General features: G+C 33.5%; 3 protein-coding genes across 10 annotated transcripts; 1 reads left to right on the forward strand and 2 right to left on the reverse strand.

The window, feature by feature from the left end:
- The first annotated feature begins 1,006 nt into the window (after positions 1-1,006).
- LOC123322442 lies at positions 1,007-7,949 on the forward strand. Of its 5 annotated transcripts, none has more exons than XM_044910412.1 (8): positions 1,007-1,213; positions 1,425-1,565; positions 1,619-2,597; positions 4,101-4,505; positions 4,575-4,809; positions 5,642-5,872; positions 6,180-6,242; positions 7,814-7,949. In XM_044910412.1, the coding sequence occupies exons 1-7, from the start codon at positions 1,083-1,085 to the stop codon at positions 6,236-6,238; spliced, it is 2,181 nt and encodes a 726-aa protein (XP_044766347.1). In that variant the 5' UTR covers positions 1,007-1,082; the 3' UTR covers positions 6,239-6,242; positions 7,814-7,949. The 5 variants fall into 5 exon arrangements, with proteins under 5 accessions (XP_044766347.1, XP_044766346.1, XP_044766345.1 ...); XM_044910411.1 differs by lacking the exon at positions 7,814-7,949 and adding an exon at positions 7,373-7,558; XM_044910410.1 differs by lacking the exon at positions 7,814-7,949 and adding an exon at positions 7,408-7,558.
- LOC123322445 (tubulin polyglutamylase complex subunit 2-like) lies at positions 7,500-10,022 on the reverse strand. 3 transcript variants are annotated; one of them, XM_044910416.1, is made up of 5 exons: positions 9,327-10,022; positions 8,986-9,153; positions 8,293-8,477; positions 7,958-8,137; positions 7,500-7,910 (listed from the first exon to the last, which is right to left on the reverse strand). In XM_044910416.1, exons 1-5 carry the CDS (start codon positions 9,430-9,432, stop codon positions 7,614-7,616), a joined length of 936 nt encoding a protein of 311 aa, XP_044766351.1. In that variant the 5' UTR covers positions 9,433-10,022; the 3' UTR covers positions 7,500-7,613. The 3 variants fall into 3 exon arrangements, with proteins under 3 accessions (XP_044766351.1, XP_044766353.1, XP_044766352.1); XM_044910418.1 differs by having other exon boundaries at positions 8,986-9,150; positions 9,210-9,464; XM_044910417.1 differs by having other exon boundaries at positions 9,210-9,464.
- Positions 10,023-10,343: 321 nt separating this feature from the next.
- Positions 10,344-15,526, reverse strand: LOC123322443 (solute carrier family 41 member 1-like). 2 transcript variants are annotated; one of them, XM_044910414.1, is made up of 5 exons: positions 14,850-15,526; positions 13,006-13,324; positions 12,437-12,616; positions 12,086-12,377; positions 10,344-11,977 (listed from the first exon to the last, which is right to left on the reverse strand). In XM_044910414.1, the coding sequence occupies exons 1-5, from the start codon at positions 14,858-14,860 to the stop codon at positions 11,265-11,267; spliced, it is 1,515 nt and encodes a 504-aa protein (XP_044766349.1). In that variant the 5' UTR covers positions 14,861-15,526; the 3' UTR covers positions 10,344-11,264. The 2 variants fall into 2 exon arrangements, with proteins under 2 accessions (XP_044766349.1, XP_044766350.1); XM_044910415.1 differs by lacking the exon at positions 14,850-15,526 and adding an exon at positions 14,505-14,798.
- Positions 15,527-16,050: the final 524 nt, after the last annotated feature.

The following is a 16,050-nucleotide window of genomic DNA, read 5'->3' on the forward strand; positions in this document are numbered from 1 at the left end:
AGCCAATCAGATCGCAGGAATTTCGAATGGCCAATCAGATTGAAGATTCAGTCGAACAGAATCAGCTGGTCTCGTGTTTTGATTGTCAAATTGAAAGCAAATAATCCTTGGTTAAAAGTGTTTTCGCAATCCAATTTTTTCATTAGAATAAAGAATAAGTCATCCATTTATGAATAATATCGATAAATAGGCCACTCCAACCCGCTGTCAGATAGATATCAAAATAGAATTGTGGAGGATTAACAGGTGTTGTGTACGTAAATAAAACATATAAATCATATAATTAGGAGTATTATTGTACTTTTAGTTAATATACGTACATTGAATTAGCATTAAATTCTTCGAGTGAGGAATTTCACTTGTAATGACGCGTTTTTTGTCGTCCACAATTTTTGTGAGGTTAGAAGGTTGGAATGGCTTCGATTCGTAAGAGTTTCAATCGTTTTCTTCATAATTCAACAGACAATCATATTGACAATATCAATGTTTCTAGAGGATATTTCGTGATAATTTAAAATTCAGAAAATAATAATCTGTTCCGTCTGCTAGGTTATGTTTGAAATTTTCGAATTTGACGTAAGGGACTCCGCCCATTTCTGCTCAAGGTCACAGTAACACGCAGCGTCATAATAGTAGAGTGAAATCTCTTGTTCCTCTTTGATAATATATCTTTGGGTTCTGTGCATTGAACTTGAAAACTTTCTCACAGAACATAGACCATAGAACACTATCATAGAGTGGTAACTAAAGAGTAACCGTAGATAGAGAGTAACATTTCTTCTATATCTCTGCTCCAAAGATCTATAACAAAGATATTTTTTGTCTTTGAGTTAACCATTGAACTCTATGTTCCCATAGAGTTCAATGGAGTTAACCATTGAACTAAGGAAGAACTAAAGACTTTAGTTCAATGGAGTTAACCATTGAACTAAAGAAAGTTCAATGGATAGTTCAATGGAGTTAACTTAACCCACAGAACACAAATACCTAACCTTTCTCTATAATCTTTGATTTCAAGGTCACTAAAGTAAATAGCAATCTTTGCCACAGGCAAGGATTCCTCTGAAAATAGAAATATTGATATGTGCGAGCCAAATATAGAAGAAATAGTAACTTATCTTTCTACAAAATTTAATAGGATATTTTGCGATCGTGAGTTCGTGTGCTGCGTTTTAAACGATTTTCAGATATTGAAGGATAAAAACAAGTCTCGGTAAGTTTATTTATTTACATTATTATTATTATTATTATGTAGTCGTTAAGAAGTTAGAAGTTACTATTCAGCACGTTTGTATAAGATGCATCAACTATCGTTCAAAAATACTCATAAAGGAATTGAATACAGTGAAAGAGAAAGTATATGAGTTATGATCTCACTCTTTGTATTATGTAAAACAAGCAGTTTTACTTTCATTCGTTTGCAGTGTACTTGTCTTTCCTATATTGGGACCTGTTTATCAGCGTGCCTTGAAGTATCAGGCGGAAGCATTTGATCTTGCTACTTTTGAATTATCTGCAGGTATGTTCAAAACGATTGCTGTTTGTCAGAAAGAACATATGAGAAAGTAAGTATTATTGAGAATTCACAAGTTTAAATATTTATGGCATTATATTATAGAGAAAAACAAGATTTGGGAATAAGACAGGAGAAAATTATGTCGAGTGAATCATTCATCACAGTTCAAGAAAGCAGTGGACGTAGAAGAAGACCTGAAAGGCAATTATATATACCCCCTGCACAAAGGAGGTTTACATCAACTAGAGAAGCTGAAAATGGAACTCAACCATACCATCCATCTAAATTGGATTCAGCAAATGGAAAGATTCTAAAAACAACAAGCGCTCAAAAAAAACCAAGAAAGAAATCAAATATTGGAATTAACAAGAGATTATTCACAGCACAAGTTCATACGACTGAGCAAGAAATGAATAGTGAAATCATCAGTTTTATTAAAGAAACAGCTGCAAGTGAATTTGGCAAATATATTCCTTCCCTGATGGATCTGATTAAGTTAGATTTATTATCACTACCAACATATAATATTGTGTTTTTAAAGAGTAACATTCCATCACTAAACTACTTCCACAAGTGTTCTTGTGAGTTTCACCAATATCTAACAACCAGATTCAAAAATGATCTCAAACTAGGAATTCCAATTTTCCATATTGATAATAACCAAATTTTGGATCTTTCAAGAGATAAAATAAGCTGGCAGACATTTTTCCCTCATAAATTCCAGGATACTTCGACAATTCCCAATGATGTCGCTAGAGATACTTCCGTATATGATATAGAGTCTAATTGTGATTATAATTTAACATTAAACCAATTCAAGTTGTGCCACAAAATTGGGATGAGGTTCTCTAGTGAACGATTGAATATTCTACAGGGTAATATCATCGATGATGGTTCTGAAGTTGAAGTTATTTTCAAGGAAAGTGCCTTTAGTGAGAACAATTACTTTTCATGTGATAGTGAAATGTTTGGTAGCGTTGTAGACTTGACTGAATTTAATTTGGGCCATTATTTCAAAATAAATCTGAGTGCAAATGAACACTTCCACGTGTGTCATCAGAGCCATAATGTGAAAAACTGCGTAAGTACTTAAAAACCTTCATTTTGATTCAGAAGTAAAACTACGTATTATCATATTGTAATAAGCATTTAATATGCTTGAATTCCTATGTAAATACGCAATACGTTTTTTCCAATATCGAGTGAGTCCATCAGCGACATATTCGAAAACAATTATTCTTTATCGTTCTTTAACTTTCAACCCTCAAAATGTGCTAATGGAACACAATTTTTTTAACCACTTTTCCTTGAGTGAACTCCAATAAACAAAGAAAAAACCTGAACAACGAATGCTTTCACTCGTTTTTCGGAATCCGCATGTTCAAAACTTGCACCTATTCACTGTGAAGATTCCTATCGGAAATAATGAAGCAAAACGTCTTAATTCGGGTGAAAACCTCTTTTAGATATGATTAATTTTTAAATCAACTACAGGAGAATGAAGCATGGTAAAGAATGACGTAAACTTCCGCGTTTTCTACGTAGCAATGTGGCATCATTATGATCATAGCGGCATTTAAATTCACAGTTGGAAAGGTAAGCGTTTCGATGTTACGTCGTAGTTACAGGCTATAATGTAATATAGATGCTGTAATATGTTTTATCATAGGAAGGAGATTAACATAGGAAACTTTCTCTTTCTGGCGTTATTGCTCGCGCTGATCTCGGTATAGTTGGAACAGATCGTTGGAAGTTTGATTTTTCAGAAGTTACATGTACATTATTCATTTTGAACTGGATATTGTATTGTACGATTGTTTTTAACATCTGTACCGAAACTAAGCTTCTGTTTTTGTTATAGTGTGATAATGAATAGAAACCATTTGGAAAAACATTTTGATAGGTAAATATAATAAGTCCACTTAATTTCCTTCCCTGTTTTCTGGTGGACTGACTGACAGAAGTGTTGATGCATTTTATGAAAAAGCTTCCGATATCTAAAAGGCAGTGATTCGTTCATATATATATATGAACTATTTTTATAAGCACAACCGCTTTAGCCCTGAAAGATTACATTGGAGATATTTTGAATCGTTTACTTATTTTCTCAAAGATAGTGTATATATATATATACAGAGTGTTTTTTTAAGGTGAGACTTCTGACCTTTCGCCCGTTCACCAGCACAAACCTACGCAAGGTATGGTTTCGGTAGCGAGTCGGATGCATGCAGTAGCTGCCGAATGTGACTACCCATATGCAATTACCAAGCTACAGTCACATTTTGTAGCACTGTAGCATTGCATTCGAGGCACTACCCAAACCATACCTTGAGTAGGCATGCAGATCCGGAGCGGGAATCTCTCAGATTTTCGAGTAACTTTGTTTTCGAAATACTCAGCCCTGGTGAATATTTTACACTGAACATTATCGCTTCACCTCAAGCACTGTATTTTTGGGCTTCATAATCAAGTTGAAGCATTTTGTTCTGAGAAATTGTATGACCTCATATTTCAACTATTATCTGTATTATCAAATTGTTGAAAATCAATATTAAAAATCCATAATCCTTGCGATGATTTTCAGTTTTTGGAAGTAAAACGCGATTTATTATCTAAAACTAATAAAGAAAAAGAGTGCGAGCAGAAAATGCCTTCCGAGGGTGATAAAACAAAAACAATTGAAATTTCTGCATCGAAGAAAAAAGAACCTGAAGTGATAAAGATTTCGGAAGATGGACGCAAGCCCACCAAAAGTGAGATAAAAATTAAGGAAAAAAAAAATATGGAATCGAAGACGAAATGTCAACATGATGAAGAAATTGAGATAATGAGGAAGACGAAAGAAAATATAAACCGTAAAACGCGTCCATTAATGAAATATTCAGATGACAATGACGATTTGCTGAGAATCGATAAGCAAGATAATGTGAATAACTGGGAAGACTTATTCGACGATGAAGGACACATTCAAGATGAGCTGTTGAACGAAGTGGGTATATTGAAACTTTACATATTGAGATGAAATAGTCTTCAAGATGAGATAATGAACTTGTTTCAGATAGTACATAAGGTTGGGAAAGATATGACAATTGTGAAAGCTAGTGAAGATTACCGACCATACCTACCGAAATCAACAGATGATCTGGATCATGTCGTGGAAATATATAATTTTCCTCCATCTTTAACTACTGGCGATATAATTCACGCTTTCAATATGTTCGATTCCGATACCATGTACGTTGTGTGGGTGGATGAGACTCATGCTCTCTTGGTGCTTGGATCTTCAAGTCAAGGTAAAAATTAATATTTAGAATTTGTGTCTGTTTAGGGCAAAGGGAGATTACATTCATTATTGCAAATGAAAATTAGTGTTATACGGGGTGAGTCTTTGATTCTTGTGGTAAAAAAAAACACATATTTTCCATACCATTTTTTCCGGTTCGGCCCTGATAGAAAAATATAGCCATTTTAAGTTTCCACTGTATAGAACTAGCTAAATCTGTGACACTACACATCTGTGGATCTTTAAGGCAGAGTTGTATTCAGCTAAAGTGCCCAATTTTTCAAATTTCACAAATATGAGGAATACTTTTATTTAAAAAAACGTTCAAATACTCATTTAATAGTGTCCAACTTAGTTTTAAGAGTTGGGTTCTTTGAATTTTTGGTATTTTATGGTACGTAATGGTAATAATGAGAAAAGTGGAAGACGTGGGTAATGTCTTATGTTCGAAAAAAATTCATCAAATAAATGAAAAACTATATTCCGAAATTGATCTAATTCGATAGAACCGTTTGAGAGATAGAAGTGGGTTTTCAACATCCTGTATCTCTTCAACCGAGCCGATTCGGAAAAAATATGGTACAGAAAAAAGTGTTCCTCAAGAATCCACTGTTAAAATATTTGTACGAGTCAAAAACACAGAACTTGTTTTCAAAAATAAAGTTTTGCTCTCCTAATACAATGAACAAAATTTCAATGTATCGAAGAAAAACGTTTACATTCGAAAATGAGTTTTTGAATCTGGATATTGATATACATTCATCATTTGTCAATTAAGTAGCGTCATGCGATGTAAAAAAGTTCCTATTTCACTATTGCTACAATTGCATCTCTTCTCCCAGCACAAAAAGCTGTTGAAGTCAAAAATCCTTTCATCAAAGTGAGGCCTATATCAAGCGGTAGCGTTGTCGCAATGACGGCTGCGGGCAAATATGATCTGAAACCTGCCATGAAAAGACCACAAACGAATCTACAAACAGCAAGACGTTTAATAACAACTCACTTAGGTACTAAAAGCCAAGTTACAAGGGAACAGAGAGCTATGGAAAGAGAGTCACTTCGAAAAGCACGAGGTAAGTACTAAATAGAACTTTTCCATTGTAATTTATTAGGGCGATTGATTCGTGGCTCGCTTGGGTTGGGTGGTTTGCTTAAAATTTTGATTGGAGCAGTTATGTCGAAGACTGAAAATTTGTTGTAGAAATTATAATTTGCAATAACGCCCAAAATATTCCACAATATGAACTTTTTGTTGCATCTCATATAACGATATATATTCGCACTATATCGGGGGCTCGAAACTGTTTCAGATCGTTGAAATATATAGTATTGTATGTCCATGTCTACTTGTGGTTTCATTTCAACTAAAACATTTTTCAGAACAAAAAAAGATGATGAGGCAAAACGAACAAGATGCTTGGGAGGGAAAAATTCATTAAAAATGTAAGTTAAGCGACCATTATATTCATTTTTTATTTCCATGACCTTAAGATGAATGAATTAAAATTAACGCTTAAAGAGATGAAGTGATAAGCCAAAATTACTTCAGACGCATTACATCCATCAAAGCGATTGAAAGTTTTCGCAGCGATTCATCAATGAACTCGGGTAGAATGCAATATGTATTTCCATATTTAGTCACATAAAAACGGAAAAAATATTTGGAATGAAAAGGAAAAATTTACTTTCCAATGATTGTCAACAAAAGTTCTTAGTTATTCATATTATGAATATTCTACCCCCCACTTGCGTTAATTCAAAGATTGAGGCAGAATTACGTCTGCAGAATTTTTTATGATTATATACCTTTGAGTATTCAATCAAATTCCAAAGAAAAAAATTTTTTCCGTTACTAGTCAAATTGAAAATTAACCATTACTGTATGTAGCATATTCATTGTACATAGAATGACCTTGTCAACTTTTAAATTAAATGGGATCTCAGAATTTTCAAAATAAGTGCATGTAAGACCTGGTTTATGCTAGACAGTAACTAAAGCCATAATCCCGGTTTTTGTCAGTCGATAAACATAAAAACGGAAGCTTTCATGTTATTTTTTACGCGCACTTATTGCAGTTTTATAAGTGAAAACCTGAAAATGTCAAGTTTACTTCAAAAGTTTTGGAGCATATAACATGCAGGCCGAATTATTTAATTATCTCGAGAATTTAATATTCCGCAACTCTATATTCAGATTACAGTTAATACGCATATATTGATACACATATTATATTTGAGGTTTTCACGGATGAAATTGATCGCATTATTATTTTTGGGATTAATCCCAAAAATATATAATAATGCTAATGATATATATATATATATATATATATATATATATATATATATATATATTGAAGTTATAGGATACTATACATATAAATATATATACATATCTTTATATGTCTATACATATTCTATGTTTTAATCTTGATAAATCGAAAATTCTTGGAGAACAATAATGTTTTATTAAAAAAAAAGTGCCTTAAATTTATAAATGTATCTGTGATTGTTAGAGTCTACTACCAAGTGGCTCTTGGACATTGCAACATTTTAAACGGCATTGATTTCAGTGCTTAATTGTCTACAATTATGATTTCTCTTCAAGAACTCTGCATTCAACTCAAGTGACATTCACGTTAGAAGTTATTTGTCTCACTAACATCATAGAAATTAATGAGAAAGAATATATAGGTGTTAATAAGGAATATGTTTAATGTGTTTTGCTGAAATGTAAATCAATAAAATATGAAAATATATGTATAGTGTTTTCTTTTCCTTTGATCAACATGGGGTTCCTGGAAAATTAGGTGTTCAATGTGAATTTGCATCTAATTGCTTCCTAAATTGACTCTTTTTAATAAGTGTTGTCAGGTGTCTGGCTTTATTAGTTGTTTTTTTCTTGGAGATGATGGTTGAATTTGTTTGCTCAATTATACTAGAAGCATTCGGAGCTGAAGTTCTATAATATGTCCTGAATATACCAACATCAATTTTATTGGGAATATTTTCAGAGTTTCCTTGATTCCTGAGTTTCTCCATCTCCTTTCTACCATCTTCAATTTTTTCATCTGTTGGAATTATACTAGGAGCCATTAAACGAAAAAGCATCTGAAAAATTTATTTCAATTTTAACTTCCCATCTATAAAACAATTACCTTGCTGGAATCTGGTATCCCACATTCTGTGTAAGCGAACTGCCAAAAAGGAATTCCCATATGATGTATACTCATTCTAAGGTAAGTTGTGAAGTCATCTGATAAAAAATAAAATTCTGAATTCTCAGTTTGTATCCAAATATTCGGAAAATATCTAGAATTTATGTATACTAATACTACCTGAAAACACAATTGTTATTTAAATGTATAGGAGAAATGATTGTCATGATTCACATTATTCAGCTCATTACATTTAGTCCTGTGAAATATGATAAATTCATGAATGTGCCTTGTAATTTTTCACCTTCAGCGGAGTTGACAAATAAAATACTCACTTTTCCTAACCTTTCCAATGTCTCCAATATGAAGATTTTACTCTCAGCGCCTAATTTCAAGACATATCTTTCACCATCCATGTTCACTCCCGGGATTGTACTTATTTCGTATCCATTAATTTGTATCAAGTCGTTCAAACAATTGACTTCTAATTTGCCTTTCATTGCACATTGGTTGCTATCATCTGGAAAAAAATATAATGAAAATTGTTTATCATTAGGTAGGTATCTCCTTTTAGCAATTGTATTAATTGATTTAACAATAATTAGTCTAATATTAAACTGAAGCCCAAAGATCAGGTCCACTCTTTGCTGAAGACCTACGCAGAAAGTTGTCTCTGGTTTATTGTAACAACATCATTATAGTATAAAAATGACCAATATTGGTGTATGTCAATGTGTGGCTTCCCCACACCAATCATGCATTGTTCTTTGCCGATTTGAGGTATTTCTTTCAGCATCCTGATGAAGGACCCAAACTTGTAGACCGAAATATAGAAGACGTGGCCAATGGTTGTTCGATTCGAATTTAGGCTCTTCACCAAATACCCAAATTTAAAAAAAATCGAGTTAAGGCAAGTCCCCTACACAAAATAAACCATAATGGCGAGTGAGATGCGGGAAGCGGCAGTAGCTCTGATAGAGCCCCGCTTCATATTATAAATGTAAGATGATTAAATAATCTATTCTCACCTGCCAAGACGTATTTGTAAGAGAATAAAAACCCATCTGTAGATCCGTAGAAAGATCTCACATCTTCTGGTAATAACACACTGTGCTTTTGTTCCCAGGCGCAAATTATATTGTGTTGTACAGGAAGGGATCTGTTCAGATGTAGTTCGGTAATACATGGAAATTCTTCTGAAATGAACACGAAATAAGATTGGATTCGGTATTATTTCAATTGGAATGCAAACCTAAAATTTTTGGCAGACCTAACAACAAATTTTCGAAAAATGAATCTTCAGATACTCTATCAACCACAAAATCCATAGTTTCAGTAAGCAGAAAAAAAATTTAAAAGCTTGACTCACTATTGATGGAACAGTCATTAAAGTTACCATAGAAACCGTTTGCTTTGAGCTTTTGTATGTAGATAATTTCAGTTTTCCATAGAGGAAACCTCAATGCTGTTTTCATGTACCTAGCCTATGAAACATCAATAAGCCTGGTTTATGCCACCCGGTACTTATGCCCTAATCCGGGTTTCCGGTCAGTCGAAATATATAAAAATTTTAAGGCTTATATATATGCTGACTCGCATGTTTGGGCAGTATATTAATTACCCGGAATTAAAATAAATATTTGAAATGAAAATACATATTTGAAATAAAAATACATAATTGGTATTATGGTATTTGTAATTCAATTATACTTTTCAAAGATGTATTTAACTATTTCAAATATCCTCTTAAGTTTTTTTTTAGTTACGATTGGAAATACTTATGGCTTCAAAATACATTTATGAATATCCGGCAGAGTCGGATTAAGGATTGTATGATGATAGACGTACTATATAATTAAAACTGTCGTTCTAGAATTTCCGTATGCAAAATGGGAACCGCTAATATAATCCGCTAAATACGTTGATACGTATTATTGCAATCTGACATCTAAAAACCTGACAATTTCAAGTTAATTTAACTCTCCCGCATTGCGCTCAGATATTGAACGTTGGACGAAATTAATTCGGCAAATCATTCATATTATACTCAAGATATTGGATATTATGTTAGTATTTCTTTTTGACACCTTTTGCGTTTTCCCTTTTCAGCACATAAGTGGTCATCTGGCATAATTGTTGTGTGTGCTCTAGCAAATTTCCATTATTAATAATTTATGGAAGTTGGCACACTCTGTGTGATATCCAGTCCAAGTTCTGAGTATGTACCTACTATTTTTGTTCTCAGTGAGGGTAATATGTATTTGACAAAAGTGTGTATCTATTATTTATTCGATCTATATAATGTATATAATCTATTTTTTCAGTAATATATCTATATATTTACGATCTATACCCTCCCGTATTTTATTCACAAATGAGACAAGGGTTGCTGAAGACTAGTTACTATATTATTATCAACATATATACTGTTCAATCAGAAGGAACATTTTTTATTTGGGAAATTAATTTAACACAAGTCGCCATTTTATTACATTACATATTCACTTGAATGTTGAAATCTCATCCGGGATCAGCGGAGAAAAAATTACGCTTAATTTTTCTATTTATGTACAGGTTGACTTTGCATGAAGCCCTTATAAAACACCAAGTTGAAATTAATAGGAGGAATAAACGAACTCGAAGGCACTAAATTCGCCAAAACCATTTCTCTGCAAAACCCCGTCCAAAAAATATGTACCTATTCCTTTAAGTTCGATATAGATTGGTGGTAGATAATATTACTACTGTATATTTATTCCATTTGTTGATGTAGACAATTTGGGAACGATTCAAATAACACGTTTTCTATATTCATTTCACGTGAAAAAATTCAGAAAGTCATTAATCAAAGGAAATATTCAAATATGTAAAACCATTCCGTCCATAGTGTGTATGTTTCCTTTTTAAATTGAACATTTGGCTTTTTCCTCACAAAACAGTTTCATCGGAAAACTATTGATATGTTTTGTGAATTAGGTATTATGTGAGATATATGATATACTTATACTGAAAAATAGAATCCATGGCACGTTTTATGGGTATGAGATAATAACAATCATCCATTTCGATTTGCTGAATGAAATCGAAACAGCTTCGAGATACTGAAAACCACCGTGAGAACTTATGTAATCTTTTTCAAAAACTGACAGTTCAGTTTTTATCAATAATGCCGTTGGGTTGTAAAATTCATAGGATTATTTTTCTTTCAAAAGTATAAAACTGCATATTGTTGATTTTCAGTCTCCTCGTTAGTTTGGTAGATCTGTCATTCCTTTCTGTTTTAGGCGAAAAAAGCTACTGAAGAACTTCATCTCAAATTACTACCAGGTCTTGCATCATGATCAGATATCAGATAAAGAAACTGAAAAGCTATTGCTAGTAACGAAATACCAAGAAGGTCTCCGAAAGAAGTTAAATACGGTATTGCTGAGTTGTCTGGGTCGATTTTTTTCTTCCACATCCAGTGAATCATAATATACGCCACATACAGAAGTGTGGCTACTTGCATGGTTGCTGCGAGTAAATATACAAAGACAAACCAAGTACTCAACGACGTGTCACCATCCTTCATGTAATCAATTGTATAAATGAAAATAATATGTCCCGGTAAAACCATCGCCATCAACACCCTGGTCGTTCTAGAATGGACTCCTTTGCCGCAAAAAGAGTTAACAGGAGATATGAATATGACCGCTTCTTCATCCTCGTTTTCACTCTGCAAGAAACCGAGCTGTGCTTGCTTATGCAGAGCAGTCGAAATTCTGCTAGCTTGGACTGCTACGAGGTTTCCTCCAACTCCATTGATGACCGGTTGGAAAACTGCAATTCCCTCAAATCTCGAAACCATAAAATCCAAAATCAACCCTCCCATGGAACTAATGAGCATGGCACCGACGACTGGGGTCCATCCATGGTATAAAACGTCCCTTGTAGCTAAATTTTTCTTGGCTATCCACACCCACATTGGTATGGCTAGAATATAACCCGCTATGATTACAGGAGCTAGCCAATCTTGGGTTCCTGAAGAACAGAAAATTGCAGCCTTCAACTCACGATACATATTCATACAATCTATTATTATAGTGTATCGCATATTTATCTTATATCTAAGTACTGACGGTTACTCACCAATTGATTCGTACAAAACTGTAGAGACCAACGAAAGTAGAGTTAACGAAGTAATATCTCCGAGACTGGCAGCGATCGGAGTTGCTACGTTATCCGGATTGATGTGAACATATCTGGATAATACAATTACACCTGCTGTAATCAAGCCTAAAACGAAGCTGGCTATGGAAACCGTTACTAAACTACTAGCACATAATAAATAGGCATGATCTAATTCAACATCGTTGCTCTTTATACCCCCCATCACAACTGCAACAACGGCACCAAGAAATCCAACCACAATTGCTTGGCACTAAAAAAGTCGATATTCAAGCCAAGATACAAACTTTTCATATCTATATGTGTCCCTACCTGGATTAGTGTGAGATTTCCCACAATTATTGAGAATTTTTGTCTTGCAGTATCCATATGACCAAGATTTGCTTGAGTAGATAACCTTGATGCCAGAGTCATTTCCAAATTTCCTTTTAGGCCTAATAACGCAGGTATCAAAATAACTAATTCCGTGATTTCCTCAAAAACAGGCCAATGCTAAAAAAAAAATACTACTACAATAATAAAAATTTATTGATTCTTTGAAGCCTTAAAGCTTCCTCAGCTATCACAAATTTGTGACAGCGAAACACGTCTAGGGGTGAAAAAACTACTAGTAAAAATCAATTAATATATTAACATTTAAATTTATCTGATTTAATCAAATAAAAAGCCTAAGAATGCCTGGCCATGGTGTTTTATTCAATGTAATATGAAAAATTAACGGCTCGCAGAAGAATTATATTGAATCCCGGAAAAAGTAAGTACCTCTCCTCGTGCTAAACTCGAACCTACAACCAGCGAGTCCTGCTCGGAGAGGTACCTACTTTTTCTTATTACCTATAGTTATATCTCGAACTATCTTCTCTGCTGTATTTATTACCAACCTGAATGCGATCTAGAACCAACCCAGCAAAAACCATACCGAAGCCGGCGATAAGAAATGGAATGAAAACTTGTACTGCAATGGAAAGATAAGTCTCCTCCATCTCGACTTCTTGGCCAGTCCTTGTGGTCTCGGCCACAATATCTGGAAGTTTTCCATTATCAGAGTTTTCGGTAACTCCTACTGCAGCATTCACGATACTTTCATTCTTTATTACAGTCCCAATATCGGAGGCAATCTGAGGATTCCCGCTATCTGAGCAATCCTGGATAAATATGTTGTTGACACTTGCCATGGTTTGTGATCCATAATTCCCTTTGCTGTGAAAAGCGAGAATAAAAGAAATCAAGGATTCTTCATTTCTTGAATAGTGAAATAAAACAAAAACTTGCGAGAATGCTGCAAGGGAATATGTATATAACTTTCCAGAGCCCAGTATTACTTTTGGAAATATGTATTAGATTCCGAGATATGAATATATTATTGAATATCTTAATAAACAGGGTGTTAGTGAATAAGTGCGAAAAACTTCAGGAGGTGATTCCGCATAAAAAAATAATGACATTATGCTATATAACTTTTGTCCGCAAATGCTTCGTTTTCCGAGATACGGGGTGTTTATAAGTTTTACTTAAGAGTTGAATTTTGTATGACGTACGTCTGAGGGAGGTCATTTTGAACATTTGTTATTGCGCCTATTTATTTATTAGTGTTATTTCCTGTTATTGTTCTGGTTTAATGTAATCAAAATCGTAAATATCATTCGCATATCTCGACCGGTTTCAGAGCAATAATAAATAGTCAGTTTTCAAGTAAAACTTCAACACCCCGTATCTCGGAAAACGAAGCATTTTCGGACAAAAGTTATATAGCATAATATGTCATTATTTTTTCATGAATAATCGACTGAAGTTTGTCGCACTTATTCACTAGCACACTGTATAGGTTTTTAAACTTATTCAAGCTATGAGAGAACAAACATAAAAAATTGGCCTCACGATTTGGCATGCTAAAACGAGTTTCATCGGTTAATATTATTATAGTTCGAATATATAATGGTGCAGAAATTATAATCATTTTCTGGAAGTCATGTCATGTCAAATCATATTTCAAGAAAATCTTGTAAATTCAATATGGGCATGGCATATAACGTTACGTGTACAACCAATTCCTCGATATTATACTTTATTGTTATCTCATATTTTTTTATATTTATGTATAATAATATTTTATTCTCATAACATAAATGAACAAAAACGATAGTGTCTATAAATTGGATCGCTGTTCACCGTTTTATTGAGCCTATTCATTAGTTGAAGATATATTGCATGAAGCAATTTTTCTAAATTAAATTTCAATATATTGAAGAATTAATGCGAAAGTGAGCTCAATCTTCTTCAGCATAATAATACTAATAATAATTATATTCTTTTCCCAATGAAAGGTCTTCATTTCATTCTTAACTATCTTACAATCCAGCGGAATAATCGAATCATTTACCTGCCAGAATTTCCAAATAGAAGATATAGGGTATAAGAGAGGCTTTTTAGCCCACCACGTTCATACGACTACATCGTGCGATGAACTGAACTGCTCCTATATTGATTCCTAATGAAGGTATAGTCGATTCATTCATTGGAGAGGCTTTGTATAAAAGCATGCGCCAAGTCAATTTAAAAAATGCAACAGCAAAAGCAGGATGTTGGAAAAATTATACGCTTTTCAAATTAGGTACTGAGCAATTGGGTTTCAAATACCGGATTTATCGTGAAGTTAATAATGTTACTGAATAAATGCGGTTCGGTATATGAAAGAATTCGATTTGCAAATGGAACATTAACTCACCCAGTGATCATCTGCAAATATTTTGACACTCTCAAAACAGCAAATTTTCCTTATTTTATGCCCCATTTCCAACTTGGGAAGACATTTATCACTCGATTCAAATTAAAACAGTGTATTGAATGAGAGTATTTATCTAATGTCTCTTAACGACAGCTTCTGAAGGAGTTTTACGTATTCTCTTAAAATATTGTACTCAACAATTGTATGTCTTACTCTAAACTGCTTTATGCATAATTGGGCCGCAATAGCCAGGAGCTATTACTCCATTATACGCTATTACGCCCTCGTATAGAAGATTAAATATAAGAAAATGGCCCGTGAAGCCTTGAGATATAGTTGAAATTTTGGGATTAAAAATGTGCCCTTATTTGTTCTGATATGAAAATACAATTCCTGTAAACGTACATAGAACTTTATCACTGCGTTTTTTTTAATCCCCACCATTGTTTTTCATTAAGAGTAGGGAATATAAACACTGATATAAGAATAATTTCGGATAGATAAATTTCGAATTTTTTGTTTTGACCAACAGGTATCTAAATTCTCCGCTCCTAGGCAGGGACCATCTAGTAAACTGTGAGAATAAGTATATAGAAAAGGTGGGGCAGGGTACCCCACCGAAAACCAGACATGACAAAGTTCTCCCAAAATTTTGAAAAAGGGTAGATTGGCCGAATTCACACCAAAGGGAGACAATGAATTACTGCCCCCTATATTAACTAAACTTAATTGTCGTAAACTCTTTAGGAGCGGTGGGGTGGGTACATCATTAGAAAGTTCTTTTCACTATATGAAAAGTTTTTCTCAACGAACAAATTCAATTCTTTTTATACAGATATATATCCCTAAAAATGATCACATTCTGTCAGAAAAGATTAGAGATCAAATCATTTAAAATATAAACACATTGAGTATTCAATGTTTATATTTTAAATTATTAATTATTCAATAATTAACATAATAGAACACTGGCTCAAGCTTGAAAAAAGGCAATACACCTATGTTGTTGGTTTATATTTATCAAGTATGATACTCTTTTCAAAACTGAGTCTTGATGAAAAACACACGACTAGAAAAATGCAGAATCCTGCATTATTCTACTATACAGAAGAAACCCCATTGTCCGTACCCGTTATACGGATTCTCGATTATCCGGACGTCTGCGATACTCGACAAGGGATCGATTTAACAAAAATATTAT

The sequence above is a fragment of the Coccinella septempunctata genome, chromosome X (assembly GCF_907165205.1).
Source record: "Coccinella septempunctata chromosome X, icCocSept1.1, whole genome shotgun sequence".
Lineage (NCBI taxonomy): Eukaryota > Metazoa > Arthropoda > Insecta > Coleoptera > Coccinellidae > Coccinella > Coccinella septempunctata.